At 42.7% G+C, this 27,410-nt stretch overlaps 1 protein-coding gene across 6 annotated transcripts; it reads left to right on the plus strand.

Annotated features, from left to right (window-relative positions):
* On the plus strand, window positions 1–27,410 carry TRIM59 (tripartite motif containing 59). 6 transcript variants are annotated; one of them, XM_074963662.1, is made up of 2 exons: window positions 1–35; window positions 23,654–27,410. In XM_074963662.1, the coding sequence occupies exon 2, from the start codon at window positions 23,657–23,659 to the stop codon at window positions 24,884–24,886; it is 1,230 nt and encodes a 409-aa protein (XP_074819763.1). In that variant the 5' UTR covers window positions 1–35; window positions 23,654–23,656; the 3' UTR covers window positions 24,887–27,410. The 6 variants fall into 6 exon arrangements, with proteins under 6 accessions (XP_074819763.1, XP_074819760.1, XP_074819761.1 ...); XM_074963659.1 differs by lacking the exon at window positions 1–35 and adding an exon at window positions 8,763–8,781; XM_074963660.1 differs by lacking the exon at window positions 1–35 and adding an exon at window positions 12,412–14,517.

Raw genomic sequence — 27,410 nt, forward strand, 5'->3', positions numbered from 1 at the left:
CAGTGGCTGCCTGAGGGGAATCTTGTGCGGGCGAGGTGAGTTTCCCTGCAAACCACGGGGGGAGGGGCATGGGGAAGCTGAGCGGGGCTGGTGGATGGGCCTGTGTGGCCTGGCGTTTGTAAAGGGATTAACGGACGGGCAGGATTAAAGCATTGCGGATTGTGGGACCCTTAAAGGGGAAGGCACTGGTCAGGCTGCGGGCAGTAGCCCGTACCCCCATTGCTCTAGCGGGGGCTAGCTAAAGACGGGCCTTAGACAGGGTACCTGTGCCCTGGCAGCGCGGTGTAATTGTCTGGTGAGGGTCAGCTGCCGCCCTTTCTTCTGCGGGTGCTGGTGGCCGGACTCCCGCCGTGTGGTCTCCAGGCGCTGCAGGGCGCGTCGCTTGCCCTCTCCGTGTCTGTGGGGATAATGGCTCCTTCACAGGAGGGGCTGGTGTAAAATGTCTGAATTAAAGTAACTTGTGCTAATAAATATGCTGAATGTTTATAAAGGTGTCTTGAGGTTTTTGGCTGGAAGGCGTTGTGTACATTGAAAGTGTTTCTTGCTAAAGTCACAGTTGAACTGGGACAGAAAACCACAACATCCGATGAAGTGAGCTGTAGCTCAGGAAAGCTTATGCTCAAATAAATTGGTTAGTCTCTAAGGTGCCACTAGTACTCCTTTTCTTTTTGCTGGTAAGTGATACTCCTGCTGCCTCTACCCTTCACAGTGGGTATGTCCGGTTTCCCCTCCCTTTTTAATTACAAAAAGGATTTAATTGTACCTTATATTCCTGTAGTACTATTAATAAGAAAGTGCTTCACAAACTACTGACCCGAGCAGTTCATTTGATGCTGCTGTGACAGCTCATATTGAGTAAGGGCGGTCAGGCTTTTTAGTAGTCCTCCTAAAACGCACCAGTTCTGAGGGGGAGAAGAGTTGTGGTTGAGAAGGGCTGATGCTTCCTAGTCAGTGTGTTTGGATCCTTTTCTTTCTTCAGCTGGAGCTACTGAGACCACTGGTTGGACAAGAAAGCTCAGGGAGTCAGGGTCTGCTGCTCTCCTCTGACTGAGCTATCCCAGGCCAGCTGATTGTTGAGCAGGTTGGAGCTAAGGGTTGTGCTCAGCACAGGCTCCAGCATTGTGTTCTCCCCAAGCAGAAATATCCTTTGCGTGGAAAAAATTAAGACTTGTGGGGGACAAGGTGGTTGAGGTCATATCGTTATTGGACCAACTTAAAAGATATTACTTCACCCATGTTGTGTCCCTAATATCCTAGGACTGACATGGCTACAACAACACTGCATAGAATTAGAGGGGTCCTTATAAGGCTGCCTGATTCTGCACTATTTCCCAGAGATGAAGGATGCCCTGATTCTTATTTTCTACTATTCTATATTTGTATCTTTCAGCAAATTATGTCATTTCATTATTCACCCCTTCTTCCAGGTTATTAATATAGACATTAAGCGGCAGGAGCTGGATTCACAAAGAGACTTAGTTATTGCAATGCTGAGCATTGCAATGCCTAACCCCTAAGTACCCTGCCTTTCTGTGGAATTCACAGCCTTGAGGTGGGTGCCCAGGCATATAGGGAACAGTTGTGTGGTTAAGGCTATGTCTACGTTGTACTTTCATTGTTAAAACTTTTGTCATTCGGGATTGTTTTTTGTTTTGTTTTTTCACACCCCTGAGCAACAAAAGTTTAAACGACGAAAAGTGCCAGTGTGGCCCAGGGCCGTCCTTAGGATTTATGATGCCCTACGCAGTATTATTAAAGGGATGCCCTAATGCTCCATTGAAAGCGGTCCCCAGCCGGTGCTGCTGACCCCAGTGTGTCAAGGGGGCACAGCCGTCACCCCCACCCTTAGGAGGACCCTAAGAACCTCCCCCCCCCCGCCAATTGCTGACCCACACTGAGCTTCCTACACAGCAGATGCTGTGGCAGTGACTCAAGACAGGCTTCGTGCTGTCACATGGAGGCTGCATCTTGCCAGAGCCCTTGGCCCTCCTGCAGCCCCTAGCAACTCCTGGCTCACCACGAGCATTTTGAAAGGACATACCAAGCAGTAATAACAGCAATAATACGAGAACGTGTGTGTGAGAGAGACTGTGTATGTGTGACTATGTGACAGAGTGTGTGTTGGGGAGTGTGAGACAATCTGTATTGGGGGACTGTGACTTGTGAGAGGCAGAGTGTATGTGGGTGTGAGAGCCAGTGTGTGTGTGTGTTAGGGAAGTGTGAGAGACAGTGAGTGCACTGTCACTTTGAGCCCTCCCCCCCCCCCCAACTAACATGGAAGTTTCGCTCCTCTTGTCCTGGCCCCCGCTGGAGACCAAGCGGCACGGGCAGACAGTGTCCAGGGAGGAACTCTGCTCCGGGCAGCGGTGGGCTGGGTCTGCGCTGCCCTAGGCTCCCCAAGGCTGGGTCGGACTCTGCAGAGCTGGAGACTGGGGCCCTCAGCTGGCTGGCTGAGGAGTGAGCAAGTGAGGGAGAGGGTGGGGAGAAGCCTGTTGGCCCAGCGCGGGGGAGAGGCTGGAGAAAAGAGGATTCCAGCTGTAGCCAGCAAGGGGAATGGTGCCCCAAATTTTCGGGTGCCCTACTCAGCCGCGTATGCCTAGGGATGGCCCTGGTGTGGACAGTGCTTCGTCAGCAGGAGCCGCTCTCCTGTAGATGAAGCTACCGCCCCTCGTTGGGGGTGGTTTTATTTTGTCCTCAGGAGAGCTCTCTCCTGGCGACAAACAGCGGCTACACTGCTTATCTTACAGTTGCATGACTGCAGCAGCACAGCCATGCCATTGCAAGGTGCACAGTATAAACATAGCCTAAGAAAGGAATTCAGAGAAGCCAGCAAGAAGGAAGCTGACTAAACTGGCCTGAAGTGAAAAGCAGAGGAGAAAGTGGGGCTTAAATACTGGATTTCCATTGATCTGGCCTTAGCTACCTGACTGAGAGGCTGGAGGGAGGTGGCTGTCTGTGCTCAGGATTCACAGCCATGGACTTTTTCTTGGAGTTAGGTGTCCATCCCATATTAGCCTTGTTTTGGGGGTGGGGCAGGGAATAGTGAGAGAATACCACCCTATTATAGCCAGTAGCTCAGTGGTTAAGTCACTTGCCTGGGAGTGGGGAGACTCGTCTTAAAATCCCCACTCTGTTGGATTTGCAGCAGGGAGTGGAACCCAGGTCTCCCAGGAGAGTGCCCTCGCCACCAGGTTATTAGGTATTCTCTGGTTGGGCTCACGGAAATCTCTCATGTTGAAGCTGTTCCATTTTGTATACATATTTACTGTGTGATAGATACTTTCTTGCTATTTTTATAACTCTGTAGCTCAGTGGTTAGGGCCGTCACCTGGGGTGTGGACACTGGGCTATTGGATACAATGGGGTGCACACACAGGGGAGATGATGCCCAGTCTGAGAATCCTGTTGGGGTTTAGGCATGAGCTAGGGCACCAAGTAGCTTGGCATCAGGATGTAGGCAGTTTTGTGCATGCCCACCAGCAGAAACTTACGTGCCTATAGGGTTAGGTGGCAGCTGAGCAGTGGTTTTGTGAATGTCAGTGGTACCTAAATGTTGGATTTGTGCACATGAGGAGGTCAGTAGTGGCTTAAGTCCCTTGTGAATCTAGCCCCTGTCCTACCAGTACCCTGATTCCTGGTGTACCCACTAATGTATTTTGATTTCACTATCTCTTGCTTCATAGTTAGCAAGTTTCCTTAACAATATCTGGTGATGTACTCTTATCAGAAGGTCTTAGAAAAAGTCTAAATAACACTATATCCGCCAGTTCTACTTTGTTACTATTTTGTTAGTTGTTGAAACAATTTTAAAGTTCCACCTTCTTTGGTTAGCCCAGGACTCTAAATTCAAATTCTTATTTATTTATGGTAGCACCCATTATGTACTAAGTACATTTCAAACACTGAAGAAAGATTGTGGCTTCTCTGCAGAGCTCACAAGTTAAGGACACTCTTAAGGACACAATTTAAGGTTAAGGAAAGGAGACTAAGAACAAAAATAGTCAGTTTATACACAAGTTAATTTGATTCACTGGAAGCGATATGAGCTGCTGGTGCTTGGCATCTTGCTGAAAAGTGGTATCACAAGTGGTATCACAAGCTGGTGGTATACCAGCACTGTGGGAAACTCTTTGAGGCAAAGCTCCACTAGTTTTAATGAATGTGAAATAGGGAATATGTTGTTAAGAGATGAGACTGAGCCAAGCTTTTTGAGAATAGGCTTTATTACCTTTTTGCTTAAAGGTGACCTGAAAATGAATATGACCATCTGTCTGCTCCTTTATCCCCTTGCTTTTTACAACAGAAATGCAGGTCTTCCCTATCCTGAAAGATTGTATGGCCTTATCTACACTAAGAATAGTTTTGAAAACTTTCTCACTGTGCCTAACATTAATTCAGAGAATCATAGAAATTTATGGCTGGAAGGGACCTCCAATAGTCACAAAGTCTAGCCTCCTGCACTGAGGCATGAACAAGTAAACCTAGACAAGTGTTTGTCTGACTTATTCTTAAAAACCTCCAATGATGACAGTTCCACAACTTCCCTGGGAAGCCTATTCCAGAGTTTAACTACCCTTGTAGTTAGACAGTTTTTCCTAATATCTAACCTAAATCTCCCTTGCTGCAGATTAAGCCCACTATTTCTTGCTCTACCTTCAGTGGACATGGAGAACAATTGATCACAGACCTTTTTATACAACCCATCAACTTATTGGAAGACTGTTATCAGATCCTCCCTCACTACACATGCCCACATGTAATCTTTCTTCATAGGTCAGGTTTTCTAAACCTTTGATCATTTTTGTTGCTCTCCTCTGGACTCTCCAATTTATCCATATCTTTCCTAAAGTGTGGCAGTCAGAATTGAACACCGTATTCCATCAGACCGGGTAGTAATAGAGAACTTTAACTACCCAGGCAGCCATTGGAAAAGTAATATGGTCAAATGAAATTTAAAATAAGTTCTTGGAATATATTAGGAACAACTTTTTTATTACAGAAATTGGAGGAAGAAACTGGGGCAAGCCATTTTACACTTAATTTGGATCAAAAGAGAAGAATTGGTAGTAAACCTGAAGGTGGAAGACAGTTTAGGTGAAAGTGATCATGACATGATAGATTTCATGATCCTAAGGTAAGGAAGGAGTCAGAGCAGCAGAATAAGGACAATGGACTTCAAAAAAGCAGACTTTAACAAACTCAGAGAACTGGTAGGTAAGGGCCCAAAAGAAGAAAATCTAAGGAAAAAAGGAGTTCAGGAGTACTGATGGTTTCTTAAGGAAATAATATTAAAAGCAAAACTGCAAACTATCCCAATGCTAAGGAAAGATAAGAATAGTAAGATGCCAATATGGCTAGATCAGGAGCTCTTTAACGACCTGAAAATCAAAAAGGAATCCTACAAAATGTGGAAACATGGATGAATTGTTAAGGAGGAGTACAAAAGAATAGCATAAGCATGTATGGGGCAAAATCAGAAAGGCTAAGGCACAAAATGAGTTTACAGCTAGCAAGCGACATAAAAGGCAATAGGAAGAGGTTCTTTAAATACATTAGGAGGAAGAGAAAGATGAAGGAAAGTGTATGTCCTCTAATTAGCAGGGAAGGAGAGCTAATAACTGATTACTTCAAGAAGTTTCAGAGTAACAGCCGTGTTAGTCTGTATTAGCAAAAAGAAAAGGAGTAGTTGTGGCACCTTAGAGACTAACCAATTTATTTGAGCATAAGCTTTCGTGAGCTACAGCTCACTTCATCGGATGCATACGATGAAGTGAGCTGTAGCTCACGAAAGCTTATGCTCAAATAAATTGGTTAGTCTCTAAGGTGCCACAAGTACTCCTTTTCTTTTTACTTCAGGAAGGCTCAGGTGTTTAATACCTATTTTGTTTCAGTCTGCACTAAAAAGGCTAATGGAACTAGATACTTCACACAATTAATATCAACAAGGGGGAAGGAACATAAGCCAAAATAGGGAAAGAACCGGCTAAAGAATATTAGATAACTTAAATGTATTCAAATCAGCAGGACTTGATGAAATGCATCGTAGGGCACATAAGGGACTAACTGAAGTATCTCAGAAATATACTGAAACAAATTATTAATAAATCAATTTGTAAGCACCTAAAGGACAATAGGATTACAAGAAATAGCCAGCATGGATTTATCAAGAACAAATCATGCCAAACCAACCTAATTTCCTTTTCTTAACAAAGTTACTGGCTTGGTGCATAGAGGGGAAGCAGCAGACATGATATATCTAGATTTTAGTAAGGTTTTTGGCACCGTTCCACGTAACATTCTCATAAGCAAATGGCATCTACAGGAAATTACTTTAAACTGGGGCCACAACTGATTGCAAGAGCATACTCAGAATAGTTATCAGTGGTTTGCTGTCAAACTGGAAGGGTATGTCCCTGCAGGGGGGTCAGTTCTGGATCCAGTACTATTCAATATTATCATTAATGACTTGGGTAATGGAGTGGAGAATATGCTGATAACATTTGCAGATGACACCAAGGTGGAAGGGGTTGCAAAGGACAGGATTAGAATTCAAAATGACCTTAACGAATTGAGTTGAACAAGATGAAAGTCAATAAAGTCCAGAATACTTCACTTTGGAAGGAGAAATCAAATGCACAACTATAAAATGGGGAATAACTAGCTAGGTGGTAGTACTGCTGAAAAGGATGGGGTTATAATAGATCACAAATTGAATATGAGTCAACAGTGTGATCCTGTTGCAAAAAAGGATAATATTCTAGGGTGTATTAACAGGAGTCTTGTACATAAGACACAGGGAGGTAATTGTCCCCATATACTCGGCACTGGCAACCCTATCATTCAGGTGAACTGCTGTTAGCAACATAGGGTCCCTTAATGAAGGGAGACTGCTGGTAACCTATATTACAGACACCAGTTCAGCTGAACGGTGAAAAACTTCTGAATATATTCCTAACACAGATGTAAGAGAGAGAAGATTGAGGTAATATTTTTTATTGGACCAGCTTTTGTTGGTGAGAGGGACAAGCTTTCAAGCTACACAGAGCTCTTCCTGAGGTCTGGGGAAGGTACTCAAAATGTCACAGCTAAATACAAGGTTGAAGGGATAGTTTAGCATAAGTAGATAGCACATATTCTAAGCCAGTGGTTCTCAACCTTTCCAGACTACTGTATCCCTTTCAGGAATCTGATTTGTCTTGCCTACCCCAAGTTTCACCCCCCCTTAAAAATACTTGCCTACAAAATCAGACATAAAAATACAAAAGTGTCACAGTACACTATTACTGAAAAATTACTTACTTTCTCATTTTTACCATATAATTATATAATAAATTGATTGGAATATAAATATTGTACTTACATTTCAGTGTGATACTTGAGCCTGTTTTTTCACTTTTGAGTCTTGTCTGATGCCCAAGCCCTGCCACCTGGGGCTGAAGTATGTAACTTAGTTTCGTGTGAGCCCCCTGTGGTGTGGGGCCCTGGGCAGTTGCCCTGTTTGTCACCCGTTAATGCCAGCTCTGCACTTGTGACCCCCCTAAACCTGTCCTATGGACCCCCCCCCCCCCGCCCAGGGGCTGCAACCTCCAGGTTGAGCAACACTGATCTAGATGAGTTGAGTGCTCCCTGGAAGACCTCTGAGTATCCGCGGGGTACACGTACCCCTGCTTGTGAACCACTGTTCTAAGCGGCCATTCAAGATGAAGTGGCCTATTAACCCCTGTAGTCATAGGACAAAAACAATGGTTAATGGATTACAGATTGTTGTAATAAACCATAAATCCAGTGTCTTTACTAAGACCATGATTTTTAGTGTCTAGCAAACTTATGAATTTAAGCTCACAGGCTTGTCTTTTGAAAGTGTTGTGCAGGTTTCCTTTGAGGATGAGGACTGATAAGTCAGATTTAGAGTGATTGCTTTGTGAAAAGTTTTCACCCACAGGTGATTTTATCTTTTATCATTTTCCTGTCTGAGTTCATCTGAGAGCATAGTAGTGATGGTCTGTTTTCACCCACATAGGACAGTTGCCAACTTTCATGCGGTAAATAAGCACCCCGACTTTCACAATAGGCCAAAAATCAAGGTAACCCCATTTCAAAACAAGCCAGTCCCTAAGAACCCCAAAATTCTATGTGACTAGATCCCCCGGCATGCAGTCTGGAACTGTGGTGGGCCCGCTGTGCACCCCCTAACTCTCTTCTCCCCTTGCCCCGGCTTGCTGGGAGCTGATAAAAAAAAAAAAAAGAAGCAACAAGCTACAGGCCAAAAACTAGCCAACAAGCAACTCACAAGCTAATTAAGATAAAATCAAGCCCAATTTCTGCGAGTTTTTGGTGGGTTTGGCATGTCTGCCACATAGTTGTTGTTGGGGCATTTAGTGCACAGGATGAGGTACAGCACGTTACTCCCTGGGGAATTCTGTGCCACTGCACAATGCAGAACATTAATTGTGTGCAGAATTTCATTTTTTCTTGCAGAATTGGCACTGGCTGCTGCTAGGGGCTACTGGCTTTGGAAGAGCCCAGCTCCCCAGCTTGCTATGTGGGAGGCACAGGTGGGCTGCTGTTCCTGGGTTTGCCAGCCCTGCTTGGTCACATGGTGCTGCAAGGCCTCCTCCCTGTGTGGCAGTTCCTGGAGCCGGGGAGAGGCAGGAGGAATAGATGGGATCTGCAGGAAGGAGCTCCTGCTTTCTGGAGGGGAAACTGAGCCTAAGGGGGAGCCTACCAGGGAGGTGTGATTTGAGGTGTTCTGGGGGTGATCGAGCCCCCCACCATCAACAGGTATGGGTTGTCTCTGCCTGGTGGGACAGTAACAAAGCTGCGTGGAATGGAGCCTGCAGCTGGGCTCTTGGGGGGACGGGAGGAGGTGTGGGTGTTTGGACTGGGGTGGGGGGACCCTGTGTAGCCCACTCCAGCACCACCCAAATAGTCTCTTCCAGTACACACGCACCCCTCCAGCATCCCCAAATGCCCCCTCCCAGTACACACACCCTCTAGTGCCCCAAATACCCCCTCCAATACCCCCCCCCCAGCTTCTCCTCCCGGTAGTGTCCTCTATTTGGGAACTTGAAATATGGTAATCATATGGGGGCAAAACGAAAAAATGAGAATCAACTAAAAGACTGGAGGGGCAGAGTTTTCTCCCAAGATGTGTCCAGCTGGCACACGTGACACACCCAGACTGAGGTGACCGACAGAAGCATAACAGAGAAACAGGAACTGGGTTGTCATAGGAGTTTCTTTAACTCTACTCCTGGTGGAATCTTTTTTGTCGTCTGTATTGTTACAGACATATTTTCTGACAGATATTTTGAAATAAATTACCAAAATAATTGAAGCTGTTGTGATTATATTGTATTATTTTGGCAAATAAGGTATACAACATTTTAAAATATTGTGTACAGAATTTTTAATTTTTTGGCACAGAATTCCCCCGGGAGTAGCACATATTGTGATAGCCAGTGACCAGGTCCTAGTGGGGAGCTAGTTATGATCACTGAGTCAGAGTGAACTGCAAAGAATGGGGCAGACAATCTGCATAAAGATGGTGGATATTCCAGTACTGATATTTACCAAGCCAGTATAAAACAGCTTCTTTTATTACCTTACTGGTTACTCAGAAGTCCAAACAACACAGTTCTCTTAAGGTGATCCAGCCTCAGGCCTCCATCCAGCTATCCACATCAAATATGATGAACGTTTCTGTAAATCTTATTTCATCATTTACAATGAAAGGTTTTACCAATCCCAAAGGATCGGACACATTACCTGCCAGGTTATTGAATATTCCAGATCTTACCCAAATACATGCTACAGCCAATTCTTAATAACTAAACTAAACTTTATTAAAAAACAAAAGAGAGATGGTATGGTTAAAAGATCAATATACATACGGACATGAGCTCAGTTCATTTAGGTGCAGATTCATAGCAGAGATGGTGAGCTTTGTAGTTGCAAAAAGTTCTTTTAGAAATAGTTCATAGGTTATAGTCCAATGTCCAAATATCATATTCAGGGCGTACCAGCATAACTGGGACCTCAGTCTTGTGACTCAAACTTCCCCTGATAGCCTAAGCAGATCTGAGATGACAGAATCAGGACCCAAGGATCTTTCATACAATTTCATGTCTTTTGACAAGTTGGGAGTTCAAAAGGTAATTAGCATGACTTTGAAGGAGGTCCATCACCGGTACCATCACCGGTACGGGCCAGAAGAGGGGGTTCAGGAAAGATTTCTTTCAGGATAGGGTCGCCATCAAATACAGGTTGTAGTTGTTTGATACCCCATATAGGTTCCAGTGTAGGGTGGTAGGTGACAATTTGTGTGTGGTTGGAGAGGGTTTTATTTTTGTATTTAAGCAGGTTTTCTCAGGGTATTTGCGTGGCCCATTTAATGATGCAATCTTCTTTGGTGGAGTGTCCTTATTTTATGAAGGCAGTTTTGAGTGGCTTGAGGTGTATATTCTAGACATTCTCCTGAGAGCATATTCTGTGGTATCTGAGTGCTTGGGTGTAGATAACAGATTTCTTAGTGTGTTTGGGGTGGTTCCTTAATCACCACACCTACCTTCATAGATCCAGTATACTATTTAGTCATGGAAGTCATGGATTCCATGACTTTAGTGGACCTCCGTGACTTCTTTGGCTTCAGCTGTCAGCTGCTGAAGGTCAGCTATTATCAGCAGGAGAAAAAAAACTTTTGTAGTGATAATCAGGATGGCCCACTTCAAACAGTTGACAAGACAGTGTGAGTAACAGCAGGGGGAAAATTAGCATGGGGAAATAGTTTTTAGTTTGTGTAGTGACTCATCCACTCCCAGTCTTTACTCAAGCTTAATTTAATGGTGTCCAGTTTGCAAATTTATTCCAGTTCTGCAGTTTCTCATTGGAGTCTCTTTTTGAAATTTTTTTTTGTTGAAGAATTGCGACTTTTAGGTCTGTAATTGAGTGTCCAGGGAGGCTGAAGTGTTCTCCAACTGGTTTTTGAATGTTATAATTCTTGACGTCTGATTTATTTCCATTTATTCTTTTGTGTAGAGACTATCCGGTTTGGCCAATGTACATGGCAGAGGGGCATTGCTGGCACATGATGGCATATATCACATTGGTAGATGTGCAGGTGAATGAGCCTCTGATAGTGTGGCTGATGTGATTAGGTCCTATGATGGTGTCCCTTGAATAGATATGTGGAGAGAGTTGGCAACGGGCTTTGTTGCAAGGATAGGTTCCTGGGTTAGTGTTTTTGTTGTGTGGCATATGGTTGCTGGTGAGTATTTGCTTCAGGTTGGGGGGCTGTGTGTAAGCGAGGACTGGCCTGAGTCAAACTGAATTTTTGGATCTCAGAGAATTGGATGAAGTGTTCTTCCAGAACTAGATGAGGTGTTCTGGATAAGCTACTCCGGGGGAAATTCTGCACACAGTATTTTAAAATTCTGCATATTTCATCAAAATAACACACTATAATCATGTCTGTTTCAATTATTTTGGTAATTTATTTCAAAATACCTTTCAGCAAGTATGTTTGTAACAATACAGACAACAAAAAATGATTCAGGAAATGTTTTTTGACAAATAGATTCCTTAGTAAGCATACAGAACTTTGAGTAATAATTAATTTACATTACAATACAGAAATGTATTTCCCACACACCCCAGAAGCAGTCCAAAGGTTTGGGGGAGTCAGGAATAATGCAGAAGCTGAGGGAAAGGGAAGTAATTGCTGGGAAGGAGCCTGGGAGTGAACCTGGAGGGTTGTTTGGGTGTGGGAGGGAAAAGTATGGAACTATTTTTTGGGGGGAAGGATTATTAGGGGGTTGTGGATCATTCCTCATGCAGACCCTGATTGAACCCTAGTCTCTCCTGTTCAATTAGGCACATCTGCCCCTGTCCCCCATGCAGCCACCCGTTGTCCCTATATGTCCCTGCATCCCCACCAATGTTCCCTCTAATTTTTTCCATCCATGTGTGGAATAAATTTTGTTTTAGGCACATACCTTGGTGCACATGTGAAACAAAACCTAGATATAATACATATTTTTAAAAAGTTACCATAGGGATAATTACTCCAGCCAGGACAGGTTAGGCATTTTAGAGCTCACTACTCAAAGAATTACATTTAAGTGTAAGAGAAATAAAAATTATGAAATGCATAGACCAGTCAAAACACTAAAATAACACTTTGAAAGAATAAAATTACAGAGAATATATATGCATTGCAGGAAGTACCAAGAAGTAACAACAATAATACAAGTATGTGTTGGGAGGTGAGTGTGTGCGACACAGAGAAAGTGTGTGTGTGTGTGAGAGTGAGAGAGAGAGACACGTGGCTGGGAAAAGCCGGGTGCTGTCTCTTTAAGATACTCCCTGAAAGCTCTCCTGCTGTGTCCTGAGTCCTGTTGTCTCCCCTCCCCCATTCTGCGGAGATGGGAGGGGGGAGAGAGAGAGAGTGTGTGTGTATGACAGAGACTGTGAGCTGGCTGCTGGGGAAATCTCAGAAATAGTGCACTGTCTCTCTAAGAAAGGCACAGAGACACTCGGCACTCAGACCGCAGCAGATTCGAGTCCTCCTGAGCCAGCCTGTCCCCTCAGCCCTGCTCTGCGGAGATGGGGTACCGGGGCGGGGGTAAGAGGACACCCTGAAGTCAGCACCCTCCTCCCTCCTTCACTTCCCCCCTCCCTCCGTTCTGCACTTCCAGCAGGAGGGTCCCAAGAGCAGCTGTAGGACTGAGGGACATGGGGGGAGGGTCACCTGAACACATGCTGCCGGCTGTGCACACTCTGATATCATATGTGGTGCGACATGCTAGGCTCCGGATGCGATCCCTGCAGCAATGGCTAGCGACGGTCTACTCCCAGTCCAGGAACCACCTGGAGAAGGTTGTCACCATCTCTGTGACAGTACTTACCACGCTGCGATGGTGAACCGACCCCGGAAAAGTCCTGGAAGGAGTTCCCTTCATCAGCGCTCCTCACTCAGTCGAATTGGTTTAGGACACCTCGGATCAGGGACGCACCTCGGCACCCTCCAGACCCAAGGTATGTGGTTCCCAGAGGAGTCAATGCTACACATAAATGTCAAAGAGCTTAGGGCAGTGCGCGGAGCATGCGTGGTCTTCTACCTTACCTGTCGGTCAGAGTGGCCAGAGTCCTCACGGACAACACAGCCTCGATGTTCTACATCAACAGGCAAAGCGGAGCGTGATCTTCAGCCCTTTGCCAAGAGGCACTCTGTCCATGGGACTTCTGCATCAACCATGGAATCCATCTAGAAGCGTGTCACCTTCCGGGGGCCAGGAACATGCTAGCAGATCACCTAAGCAGGGACTTCTTCTCTCACCACGAGTGGGTGCTCCATCTGAAGGTAGCCGGCATGATCTTCCAAAGGTGGGGAACTCCCCAAGTCTCTTTCATCTATCAAGATCCACTTGGCCGCTATTTTGGCCTTCCATCCTTTGTTCCAGGGCAGGTTGGTCTTCGCTTACATGATGGTGCGATTTTTAAAAGGTCTGGAGTGACTCTACCCTCAGGTCCGTGACCCGGGGGACTTAAATCTCATACTTTTGAGGCTCCCTGGCTTCCTCTTCAAACCATTGAGGTCTGTTTCTGGTAGCAATAGCATCTGCCTGTAGGGGCTCTGAGGTTATGGCGCTTACCTCAGAGCCGACCTAGATAGTGTTCTACAAGGACAAGGTCTGGTTGCGGCTGCATCTAACCTTTCTGCCCGAGGTAGTTTCACAGTTTCATGCCAGACAGGACACAAGATGAGCGTAGATTACACTCTCTGGATGTCAGGAGAGCGTTAGTCTTCTACCTCGAAAGAAGTAAGCCGTTCCATAAGTCAACACAGCTGTTCATCATGGTAGCAGACAGAATGAAGGGCTGTCCAGTGTCCGTCCAAAGAATTTCATTATGGATCACCACCTGCATCTGTTTCCGCTATGAAAAGGCAAATGTGCCTTCACTGGCGATTGTGACTGCCCATTCAACTAGGGAGCAAGCCTCATTGCTAGCTTTCCTGGCCAAGGTGCCAATCCAGGATATCTGCAGGGCTCCTACCTGGTCATCCATTCACGTTCCACTACGTGACTACCCAGCAGGCCTGGGATGATGTTGGCTTCAGCAGAGCAGTATTGCAAGCTGCACAACCGTGAACACTGGGCCCACCTCCAGCAATACTGCTTGTGAGTCACCTAGAACAGAATAGACATGAGCAAGCACTCGAAGAAGAAAAATCAGTCACCTGCCTTTCGTAACTGTTGTTCTTCAAGATGTATTGCTCACGTCCATTCCATTACCCGCCCTCCTTCCCCTCTGTTGGAATTGCTGGGAAGAAGGAATTGAAAGGGCGTAGGGCCAGTGGTGCCTAACATACCGACGCATGAGCGCAGCACTCCAGAAGACGCCTCTGCCGGCCCTACAGATACCACTAAGGCAAAAATCTCTGACTATGCACATGGGCGCACACACAGGTAGAATGGAATGGACATGAGCAACACATAAGAACAACGGTTACGAAAGGTAGGTAACCTGTCTTTTCTTTAGCATATTTTATTGTCCATAAATACTAAAGAATAAAAATAAAATTGTCTATTTGCAATATTTTTTTCTTGTGTGACTTTTAAATTCTTCAGTCCTTTACGTCTTACCTTTTAATATACTTCCATGTACATTTCAATCATTATCAGGCAATTTGGGCCTTTTTATAGGGCAAATATTAATGAAGTTATGGACAAGAACCCTTCGTTGGTATATAGTCAAAATTGGTAGCTTTGGATGTGCCATAACAGAAAACTGCAGGGTTTCTTGCAAAGAATACTTAACACAAAGGTGTCAGGGTACTGGCTGTATAAATCTGCAGAGATTAAATAATGACCCTCTTGCTGGAATGAACACAATAATGGGCCTAACTATACAGCCCAGTAAGCATCTTGCTTATTTTTTGCTAACTCCCTTCCTGGAACTTGTTTGTCTTTCCCATCCCCTTTCCTTGGATCTTTTGGGCTCTCCTCTGGTTTCTGTCTCCCTGCACCTCACCTCTTTACTTCAGTCCCCTGATGTCCAAACTTAACTGCTCCTGCAGTTCCTTAACATTGCTGTCAGGAGCAGAGTGAAACCGAATATAGACATTATCTTTTGCTTCCTCAATGTCTATAGAGGAAAGGCTCTGTGCAAGAGCAACTCAGACATGATCCTCAACTGCTGAGTCATGGGAAAGCAAGCAGTACATGAGAATTTTAAAAATGCATGATACCTGTCATAAATATAAAGGGAAGGGTAAACCCCTTTAAAATCCCTCCTGGCCAGAGGAAATCTCCTCTCACCTGTAAAGGGTTAAGAAGCTAAAGGTAACCTCGCTGGCACCTGACCAAAATGACCAATGACCATTTTACTTTCAAAAGCTGGGAGGAGGGAGAGAAACAAAGGGTCTGTGTGTCTGTCTATATTCTGTCTTTGCCGGGGATAGACCAGGAATGGAGTCTTAGAACTTTTAGTAAGTAAGCTAGCTAGGTACGTGTTAGATTATGATTTCTTTAAATGGCTGAGAAAAGAATTGTGCTGAATAGAATAACTGTTTCTGTCTGTGTATCTTTTTTGTAACTTAAGGTTTTGCCTAGAGGGGTTCTCTATGTTTTGAATCTAATTACCCTGTAAGGTATCTACCATCCTGATTTTACAGGGGGGATTTCTTATTTCTAATTACTTCTACTTTTATTAAAAGTCTTCTTGTAAGAAAACTGAATGCTTTTTCATTGTTCTCAGATCCAAGGGTTTGGGTCTGTGGTCACCTATGCAAATTGGTGAGGCTTTTTATCCAACATTTCCCAGGAAAGGGGGGGTGCAAGTGTTGGGAGGATTGTTCATTGTTCTTAGGATCCAAGGGTCTGGGTCTGTAGTCACCTAGGCAAATTGGTGAGGCTTTTTACCAAACCTTGTCCAGAAAGTGGGGTGCAAGGTTTTGGGAAGTATTTTGGGGGGAAAGATGTGTCCAAACAGCTCTTCCCCAGTAACCAGTATTTGTTTGGTGGTGGTAGCGGCCAATCCAAGGACAAAGGGTGGAATATTTTGTACCTTGGGGAAGTTTTGACCTAAGCTGGTAAAGATAAGCTTAGGAGGTTTTTCATGCAGGTCCCCACGTCTGTACCCTAGAGTTCAGAGTGGGGGAGGAACCTTGACAATACCTTTGCCAAATGTCAGCACCAGTTTCTTGGATAGTCTTTTGAAGTGTGTGACTGTAGTGACAATAAAGATGGAGAAATTCATTGTCATATCTACCAGAGTTCTCCTTCATAGAACCCTTGAACAGTGGAATGTTGTGCTAGGGGATGTGTGTGCACGCCTAACTTGCAAGGTTCTGTAGCCATGTGACCACACTCTGTAGTGTTGATCTGTGATGGCAGTACATGCTGAAAACAAAAGTTACTGTGGTAAATCCTTTTTTAAGTTTTTGAAACCTATTCACTAAGCAACTGCCAACACACTTTAAATCTCTGTTGCCTGGGAAACATTCCAGGGTGTTTCTGTGGTAATGGGAATTTGGCTCCCTCTGGCTAGTAGCTGTATGGTTCTTGAGTTATGAAACAGTTTTGTCCTGAACTGAACACAGACCTACAGGTTGGTTGCACTTGTTACTTTTTTAGCTTGTAGCTGTGAACAAACTAGGAAGAAACGTATTTGCTGGTGGTAAATGCTGTTTGTTTTCAATATGTATTCTTTTTCATAGTTTGAGATGATTCACAACAGTGCTAACAGCTTTCTTGTAAATTCATTAATTGTTTGATTTTTCTTATGGTGAGGACACATAATATTTTGCAGTTTCCAACTAATTTCCTGAAGATAAAATTAATCTGCACATGTCATAAAGAGAACAGGCCACAATGATTTTTTTGAATGAAAGGATGTCCATCTCCCTTGATAAATTTTTTCCTGATGTATAAGATATAGGTGTGTGGTTAAAATGATTTGTCTTTATTTATTTTTAAATTCAGGGCTATGTGCTAAATCTGTTAATTCATAATAACTACCCTGTTTACTTAAATATTACAATATGAATAGAAGTAAACAGACTTAGTAGTTTAAATCAGTATTTTAGTTAATTTGAAATACAAGTCCCAAAATACTCATGAATCTGACATTTTTGAATAGTTTATTTTATGTGTCTTTACTCTGAGAATTAATTGAGCTAACTAAAAGCACTGGTTTGAGCCAGGTGGCATTGGCAGGTTCCTCACCCAGCTCTGCCAAAGGATCTTAATTTTGACCTGCAATATTATTGATGTTGAAATAAAAATAACAGTGCATACGAAATCAAAAATATTTCATAAACGTGAGTGCCCAACAAATACAGCCCACTGTAGACTTGCTGATTTGAAGCTGTATCAACGAAGTAACAAAGGCTGTCATTCTCCAATACAAAAAGGTATTCCTCAGTCTTTAAATAATGTTGTATTAGTATAATTCTGATTATTTATCACCAAAATGCGATGGTAAATGATCTGACTCGCAATATCTTTGGAACTAAAAGAAAGAAAAACACACCTCCTCCCCAACACCAGTCTTGAAGCTTTTGAATAGAGAAGCTGTTTTTTCCTCAAGTCACATACATGAAATAAACCACCACATGTCAGACATCATAGATGTCAACTGATCAATTACACATGTTATGCAAATACAGTAATTACCACTACAAAACCAGCTGCAAGTCATGATACAATAAAAAGATTAGAAACACATTTGAATAAAACACAATTTAATTAACAGAATTCCTGATTAGCTATCATCCTAATTAAACAAATAGCCATAAAAAGGGAAAGTTAAAGGAGATTTGTGCAGGTGCAGCAGTCCACCAGCATGTTATCAATTGCAGAATTGGAGCCTAGTAGGAGTTGTGATTCAGAATAAAGATTAGGTAAAGTGCTTTTTATAATGCAGCAAAATCTAAATAATTGAACTACAGAATCAATTAAAGGGACGAGGCAAAAGTGCTGCAGTGATCAGTGTTAACATTAATTTTCCTAATAAAACAATCACAAAGAAGCAGAATAATTTGTTAGAAAAGTTAGTGTTAATGTGATCATTTGTGACGTAAGTGTGATTTCACTAAATTGGCTGAAAGGAAAAAATGAAACATGTAAATGGTCTGAAATGGAATTTAGATTAAGCCTAAATTTGTGGTGTACCAAAAGGATGTAAAAAGCAAACAAAAGAAACACGATCTTATGATGAGTGACCCTTTAAACACAGTACTTGTAAATTAGAATCTATTGTGTGCACCAGAACATTTTAATACATTTAATCAATTCAGTAATGTTATAGGAGAACAATATGATGTTACTCCTGGGGAAGTTCTGCACCAAAAAATTAAAAATTCTGCACACAATATTTTAAAATTCTGCATATTTTATTTGTCAGAATAGCAAAATATAATCAGACCAGTTTCAATTATTTTGGTCATTTATTTAAAAATACCTGTTAGCAGGAATATCTGTAACAATACAAAACAACAAAAAAGATTCAGGAAATGTTTTTTGACAAATAGATTCCTTACTAGGCATATTAATACAGAACTCTGAGTAATAATTCATTTAAACTACCGTATTTCCCGCACTCCTCAGAAGCAGTGCAAAGGGAGTCAGGGATAATGGAGGAGCTGAGGGAGAGAGAAGTAAATTGCTGGGAAGGAGACTGGGTGTGAACTTGGAGGGTTGTTGGGTACGAGTGGAAAAAGTATGGAACAGGGTTTTTTTGCAGGGGAGGGAATGGGGAGGGATTGTTAGGGAGCTTCCCCCATGCAGACCCTGGTTGACCGCTAGCCTCTCCCATTCAGTCAGACACATCTGCCCCTGTCCCCTTGTGTTCCTGCACCCCCATGTGTCCTTGCACCCCCTGTCCACATGTATCCCTCCAGCCACCCCCTGTCCCTTTGTATCTCTGCACCCCTCCCCCATCACTATGTGGCCCTGCACCTCCCTCCCCACTGTGGCCCTGTGCCTCCACTCCCATTCAGCCCCTGCTCCAGTCTGTCCTCCCCCAATAGCGCTTATGTGCCCCGTCTGACTTCCCTAGTACTGCACGCTGTCTGTTTCCCCATGGCCCCTGTCTCCTAACCTGGCCCACTGTGAAGAAGGCAGGCTCTCTTTCTTCCTTAGCTGGTGGGGAGCTGCTGTTTTGGGCTATCGCAACAGCGCCCTCTGGTGGGCAAAAGGCGGAACTGCAGCAACATTTTGGCAGACGTTTTTTTCTGTGCAAAAGTTAAAAATATGTGGGGCTTGTTAATTATGCGCACGCGCAGCAGCACAGAATTTCCCCAGGAGTAATGATGTAGTAGAATTAAATCTGGGTTTATGTAAGGTATTATAATTCAGGAGAGCCCTAAATATTTTAAAACAATAATCTAAATAAAGATAATGCAATCACTGGGAAATTAGAAGCTATTAAACAATGTGCTTGGCAATAGCTCGCAGCCATGGACATTTACAATTATATTTTATTAGCAGCCAGGGATTATACCCTGTGTTTTGCAGGAGAGCTAATTTTCATAGCATTGACCCATCTCCCTTCTGTTCACAATTGTGCAACTTCCCTGTGCTGACTACGATTGCTTACATTAGAAAAGTATGTTTATAACTATCTTTTAATGTAATTAGTGTTCTGTTTTTTTGAAAAAAGTTAAGGGCCATCAGGGAGATTTTCCAAAACACCTAAGGGATTTAGAAGTATAAAGTCCTAATGACTTTATTGACTAGTTCTTTTCTCACCTGGATTTTCTTTCCCACTTGGTTGCTTTGATCCCACTGGTGGTGCCAGTCCCTCCTGTTTCCTCTCCTCCTGTCATGTTCTAGCAACCTTCAGTAAGCTCCTAATTTTCAGCTTTGCCATACAGAACAAGTTGGAAAAGAGAGGTTACTTACTTTACAGTAACGAGTTCTTCAAGATGTGTGGTACTTCAGGGTATTCACTGAGGATGTGTATGCACCTAAGATTTGAAGATTCTTCATTAGCTGCATCGATAGTCTGTACCCGTGGCTCTGAATTCAGAGCATAAGGGGTGATGAGGACCAACTGGCACTCCAGTTCCTACTCCAGGAAGGATCCTAAGCAGAGGGGGAGGAGAGAAAGTAATGGAATACCCATAGGGACCACACATCTCAAAGAACTCAAGTTATGGTAAGGTAAGCAACCTTTCTCTTTCTTTAAATAGTGGTCTCTGTGTGTATTCATTGTGAGTAACTCAAAGGAGGAGGATGGGAGGAGCTATGTTTTACCTCAGATACTGCAGGACTGCTGTGCCCCAGGATGCATCTGCAGAAGAAGCCTGCACCAGGGTGTAATGTCTAGTAAAGGTGTGTACTGAACACTATGTTGCTGCTCTACAGATTTCTATGAGTGGTGTACCCTGGAGAGAAGCGACAGAGGTGGCTTGTGCTCTGGTCAAATGGGCCTTCATGCCTTGATGTGGGGGAAGAGTTTCCACTTGTTCACAACAAAGCAGAATGTAGCTGGAAATCAATTTCTGGAATTTTTGCAGTGAGATTGCTTTCCCCTTTCATCTGGTCAACAACAGAAACAAATAATCCCAGGGATTTCCTTTACAGGTAGAAAGCCATAGCTCTGTGGACATCTAGAGAATGGAGCGTCTTGTCCTCTCTGGTGATATGAGATTTTGCATAGAAGACAGATAGATGTATGGATAGATTCAGATGGAATTTGGAGAGAACCTTTGGAATGAATTTGGGGTATAATTTCAGTTTACCTTATCTTTATGGAACACGGTCTACCATAAGTGCCCCAAATTTACCTAATTCTTCTGGCCATGGTGATAGCCATCAGGACAGCCACTTTCATAGATAGATGGAGAAGAGAGCATGAGGCCAAAGTTTAAAATAATGAATTCATAAGTGCGGACAGACCAGATTAAGTTCCCAGTTAGGAGCTGGTTTTGATGAGACCCTTAAAAAAAAATCTCAGTCATAAGGTGGGTGAAGATTGAGCAGTTTTCTTCTGTTTATTGAGGATGGAGTGGACTTCCTCTGAGTATGACCTCTCTAGGTTTGTTGTCAGTCCAAATATCAGGCTGTGAAGTGAAGGGGTGGGTTGGTCGGTTTAGCCTTCATTTTGAGTGGGAAGCAGCTGTAAGCATATACGAAGATGAGAGGTCATTTGGAGGATTCTGATGACCCAAAACTGTTTCAGCTACAAAGGGGCAACTAGGATTACTGTCGCTTTGTCCTGCTTGATCTTATTAAGGACATGAGGTTAGAGGGGGATGAGTGGGAAAGCATACATTTCTGCTGCAGTGTACTCTCTGGTATTTCTGGGAAGGTTCAGTGGCCTTCTGATGGTAAAATGGCTGATGAGAAGGATGTTGTCTGTATGAAGCTAGTTTGGAGTACTTCTTCCGAGGTGCTGGGGTGTGTGCCCCAAGGACCAGTGGGTTGCCCAGGAGTCTTTTGAGGGTGTGTAACAACTCACCAGTTGCCATGGAGTAGGAAGCTATGTCAGCTGCATCTAACTCTGCCTGGAGGAACAATCAGTTATCAGCTTATCTTTCATCAAAAATAGCCTGAAATTGAGGCCTGAGTTCCTATAGAAGCTTGTTAGCAAACTCAGACAATTTATTTTAGTGAATAAAGTAATATTTAGACATCAGTGCCAATTCATTATATGAAATTGTAGGTTGGTGGAAGATAAACTTTCTTCCAAGGCCCTCCAGTTTTCTGGCATCCTTGTTGGAAGGAGTGGATCTAGGCTGGTGGAGTCTGTTGAATTCAGTGACTGCCTGGACCACTAAGGAATTTGGGGCAGGATGGGAAAACAAATACTATGCTCTTTAGATGGAACAAAGTATCTTTTCTCCATCTTTTTCAGAATAAAGGCGTGGAGGGCTGGAGTGTGCCAAATTGTCTTGGCTGGTTCCAATATGGTTAGTTGACTGGAAGTGCCTACTTGCTATGTTCTAGAGGATGTCCAGCAGCTTGTAGATAGGGTCCTGAACTTCCTCCAGGGGACTCTGGAGAGCCCCTGTGATCTTCCTCAGGAGGTTCTGAAATTTTATGTGATCATCAGGTGGCAATGGTGAGGCCAGTGCAACTGCCTCATTAGGAGATGAGGACAAGAGAGCTGCAGGTGGATTGAGTGGACATGCTTGCTTGGGCTGTTCCTCCTCCTCCTCATAGCACTCTTGAGGGGGCTGAAGCTCTTCTCTGGAAGGTGATCTCTAACTCCTGCTCAGATTCTCTTGAAGTCAGGAGATCTATAGTATGGATTCCAGGTGCCCCAGTAGGTCCAATATGTGGGCTCTTACGGTTACAGAGATGGTGCCCTCTGTACCCTTATGAGTTTGGTGAGGGTACCATTGGTTCTACACCTGATAGTTTATTTTATGAGAGTGAAAGGGTGCCCAGGAGACTCTGGAACCCTGTTGGGGGTAATCTTATATCTCACACTGGTTTGAAGACCCACTGCGTTGGCCTCAGACCTGCTGGAGGAGCATGAGACTTTGCATTCTAGAGGTGAAGCTGTTGGTACCACATCTCATGATACTGTGGCTGGTAGATAGGACCAGTGAATAGCACAGCGACTATGTAGCCCCTCTGGGAATGATCAGTTCTGAGAGTATTTTCAACTCTGGGTCAGTATAAACTGTTAGGTCATGGAGGATGGTATAACCAGGTTTAGCAGATGGAGAGTGAGAGGGACTTCAGTCTCTAGGCAGAACCATCAGTACAGAGTTGTGTTGATCTTCAGTATCACCTGCTGTGTGTTGGGACCACTGAGTCTTCCTCCTTGTGGTGTGGTACTGCCGGTACATTCAGTGATTGATTCTTTTTCTCCCTTGGCGGTGCTATGGTTGGTCCTTCCCACTCTCCCACCCCCCGTACAGGCAGTGGTTTTGCAGTATACTTGGTTCTCAGTGCCCCCAGTACTGACCCTTGCTCTTTGTGAGCTTCAGACATGCCCATACTGAGGTGCGGACTCTCACCTGTCTGACTGGGAGGGATTTCTCCTGCTTCTTATGAGGATGCTTCTTTACTCTCCTCTCATCTCTGCCTGCTAGAGTCTCCATAGGACAAGGGAATGTCAAGTCTGGAGGGGCACTACTTTGTGGTTCCTGTGTACAGGGGGGTTAGAAGGTCCAGGATCAGACTGGGGCCTCATGGAATGCTCCATCATGTCTTCAGAGTTGGCATTTGAATGTTTGTTGTATATGAGGTGGAAAAGAATCTGGAGGGAACATGATCCTCCCCTGGCAATATAAGCAGGAGTCATGGGGATCACTAACTGGGAAGACCCAGGGACAGGCTATGCAGCACTTGAAGTCCAGGGATCTTGGGCATACTAGGTTCCCCCGAACTGTGAGAGCAATTGGGTTGGGGGAACCCCTAATCCCAAAATTGCCGTCTAACTATATGTTAAAACTAACTACCCAAATATAAAGTTATTTACCATAAAAAAATTATTAGGAAGGCAGGAACACTAGGACAGCTTCAGACACTGAGGAATAACAGCTAAAGTACCAGTTTAGCAGCTGGGACCTTGGTTGATAAATTCCATGTTACTGTAGGCTGGTCATTTAAAATTGTAATTTATTTTAAACCAGTTCATTATATATAAACTAAATTGTATAAATGGGCTATTTTTTTTGTTGTTGTTATAGGAAATGCATCATTTTGAGGAGGAATTAACTTGTTCCATTTGCTATAGTATATTTGAAGACCCACGTGTACTACCATGTTCTCACACATTTTGTAGAAATTGTCTGGAAAGCATTCTTCAGCTATCAAGCAACTTTTCCATATGGAGACCACTAAGACTTCCACTGAAGTGTCCCAACTGTAGAAGTATTGTTGAAATTCCTCCATCTGGTACTGAGTCATTACCTATCAACTTTGCATTAAAGGCTATCATTGACAAATATCAGCAAGAAGACCACCCAGATGTTGCAACATGTAGTGAACATTATAGGCAGCCATTAAACGTTTATTGTCTTTTGGATAGAAAATTAGTGTGTGGCCATTGTCTTACAATAGGTAAACATCATGGTCATCCCATAGATGACCTTCAGAGTGCCTACATGAAAGAAAAGGAGACTCCTGGGAAACTCCTTGAGCAATTAACTGATGAACATTGGACTAATGTATGTTTCCTCATTGAAAAGTTGGAAGAACAGAAATCTCATTGTGAAAACATTGTTCAAGATGATAAGAAAGCTGTATTGCAATATTTTAAGAAACTTAATGACACACTGGAGCATAAAAAGCAGGCTTTGCTAGCTGCTTTGGATGAAGTTAATGCTCACATTTCTGAAGAATATGCACCACTCGTTGAAAACATGAAAAGAATCAGAGAAGAACAGCTTGATTTAATGTCACTGAATACATCTGTTCAAGAAGAGGAGTCTCCACTTCTTTTCCTTGAAAAGGTTGATGATGTGCGCCAACGCATAAAAGCTTTGAAACAAAAGCAACTACCAGATATCAAACCTGTTGAAGTTTATCCACGAATAGGACAGCTATTGAAGGATGTGTGGTCCAAAACTGAAATTGGTCAGATTAACAAGATCCTCACTCCAAAAATAAAGCTGATTTCAAAAGGGAAGGTATGTCACAAAGGCAGTGAGAAGGAAAGAGGACAGTCTAAGGAATTGCTCCAGTCTATAAACCCTCTAACAGTGATGCTAATTTCTATGACGATAGTGATAATTATGATTTCATTTACTAAACCTGTATTGTCAGTTGTAAATGAAGTAACTTTGATCTATATTTCAGACATCTTGCAGTTTGTTTATCAAGATCTATGCAACAACTTGCAGGCAGTAATGGAAATGCTATGCCATACATCTAGTTTACTGATGGAATTCATGGGGAGAATTGTTTCTTTTTCTTTCTGAGTATCTGAAATACTGAGATTAGCAGTTAGGATAATTATAGGAATTCTTGTTATGTCTGAACTATTTATTGTACAAGGCTTTTTTTTTTAGTTTTTATCTAAATGCTATTGAAATAATAGATCCTTTACAAAAAATTTAAACTGGTTCTCTAGATTAATTAGTCCCAGAATCAGTACACCGGATCACCCCCATCTGCAGAAATATGTGAAGGACAAGACTGAAGAGTGTGTGGGGCAGGGTTCTCTCTTAATACCCCAATTTTCCTCTTATCTTTTCCTGTCCTTTGCCCCCACTACCCTGCCCATTTCTGAATCTCTGCTTTTTGCTGATTATCATTCAACTCAATGAGAGCTGGATGGTAATTCCTCCTAAAGTAGTATGTACCACTCTTCAGTTGCATGTAAGGGGTCACAGTCAAATACATTGCTACTTCATCACTTGCCCATACTAATTTGTAATGTAGGAGAGCCTAAAGATACTAAACATACATCTCCAGGAAAAAATCAAGAACAAGTCAGAACTGGTGCATATTATCTCTAAGATTCCAACCTAGGAAAGGCAGTTTCCAACAGACTGTAACTACTTCTCAAGCATCTACTACCCAGTCCCTTCTTTAAACTAATTTTTTAGGTAGGGTGTAGCTAAAAGTACCACAGAATTAAATATGGGAAGAGAAGACAAATCCTAGAGTTTCAGACATTAAAACTGAGCTGGGTAAATCAAAGTGTTGAGCCAGTCATTGGCTCCAGTGTACAAAAAGTGTATATTATAAGTATTTGTATATTGCATTTTAGTAGACCTACTACACCTATCTACAGTGAAACCATTTTTTGGTCATTAAATCATTTATGAAATGACTGGGGTTCATCCTGTTGGCTCCAGGCTGTTAGTTGGATCATATTGCTTCAAGTTTCCTTATGTACATCATGTATAAGTGATCTTGTATCTTTCAAGTAGATGCGGGTGCTACTCTAAAACTTTTGGGATAATATTCCTTGGTAAAATATAAAAGTACAGTCCCGAAAAGTGCTGAATGTGTGCTGCTTTACTAAATGACGTAAATGTGCAAGCAAGAAATTCTAGTTAAGATATGGGGTGAAATCCTGCACTGTAGTAAATGGCAGAACACCCACAGACTTCACTGGGGCCAGGATTTCATCTTATTTATTTATTTTTTAAAGAAAAAGCTGTAAAAAATAATGTGAAAATGCAGTATAAATGTCATCTTAAATATTACTGCACATACATTTAATTTGAAATGTAGTCTACTTTACTCTGAAACAAAAATGTTGACACCCTTCCTCTATAATCAAATTAAGTGCAGTATATTCCATTAGTTAAAATACAAGGGACTGATTATGTCCCCACTGAAATTAATTTTTAATAGGTTGATTGATTTACACTTAACAGTGAAGATTTCCCAGTAGCATGAGTCTTTGGATTGATGCTATGGGAATAACTCAGCACACATGAGCTCCAAATGGTAGGTTAATTTTGATGCCAGTTCTTTTTTTTAAAAAAAAAAAAGATTTTTAAAAATACTGTTTGCAACGTATCAACAAATGTGTTTTTAGTTTTTTTAAAAAAGTTCATTTAAACGCAACATGCCTGCTTAAACTAAGCGATTAGCATTCACGTAGCACTTCACATTTTAAAAGCCTTATTTAAAAAAAACCATACATATTCAAGGCATGATCCTGCAAAATGCCAAGAACCTTCAATTCCCATTGACTTCAGTGGGAGTTGAGGATGGTCAGCATCTCGCAGTATCAAACCCCAAGTTAAAGCATTAGTAATCTTAACTATCACAGTGTTGAGCATGTTCAACACCAACCAGGATTGGGCCCTTGATCCTGTAAAATGGTATTTTAAGCGATCATTCTTGTACCATACAAACCAGGCTCTACATACCAACTAACAATTTGTGCACTCAATTTTAAAACTCAGGCCCAAAATGTAGAGTTTAAAAAAACCCAACCCAAATGTAATACTTAGAAGTGTTTGTGATTATTTTATAAAAGAAATTATAATAGTATATCTTTGTTTAGAGCTGGAAATGCCTCTGTAACAGAGTTTACAATCTGAACAAAGTAGCAGTATGTTAGGACAGGAAAATGGAAAGTAAAGCTAATTTTTTTCATTGTTCAGCCAGAAAGTAATGGAAATAAGCAGCCAGCGTAAAGAGGAATCCAATCAATTTTATGCAGAGGTGTGTTTCTAAAAAGTTACATTTGAGGTAAGGCTAGCAGTGGGTAGAGACTTCTGTTTTGGATGGGAAGTGGGGGGGTTTGGACCACTGCATATTAAGCACAGTTCTGTATTAAAGTATACAAATTCATCTAATCTCAATATACGGAGGATTTTCTTGATTCCCATTAATACTAAGGGCCAGATTTTTAAAGGTATTTAGGCATCTAATGATACAGATAGGCACCTAGGCGCCTAATTTCAATGACCCTAAGTGTCTGTTTGGATCTCTTCTCTCAGAATGTCTTGTATATTAGTTTCCTGATGTTTTAAATAT

Source organism: Natator depressus, chromosome 9 (genome assembly GCF_965152275.1).
Source record: "Natator depressus isolate rNatDep1 chromosome 9, rNatDep2.hap1, whole genome shotgun sequence".
In the NCBI taxonomy this organism is placed as follows: Eukaryota; Metazoa; Chordata; order Testudines; family Cheloniidae; genus Natator; species Natator depressus.

Excerpts from the sequence above, each read along its gene's own strand:
- TRIM59 (XM_074963662.1), top strand. The coding sequence starts at position 23,657 with ATGCATCATTTTGAGGAGGAATTAACTTGTTCCATTTGCTATAGTATA.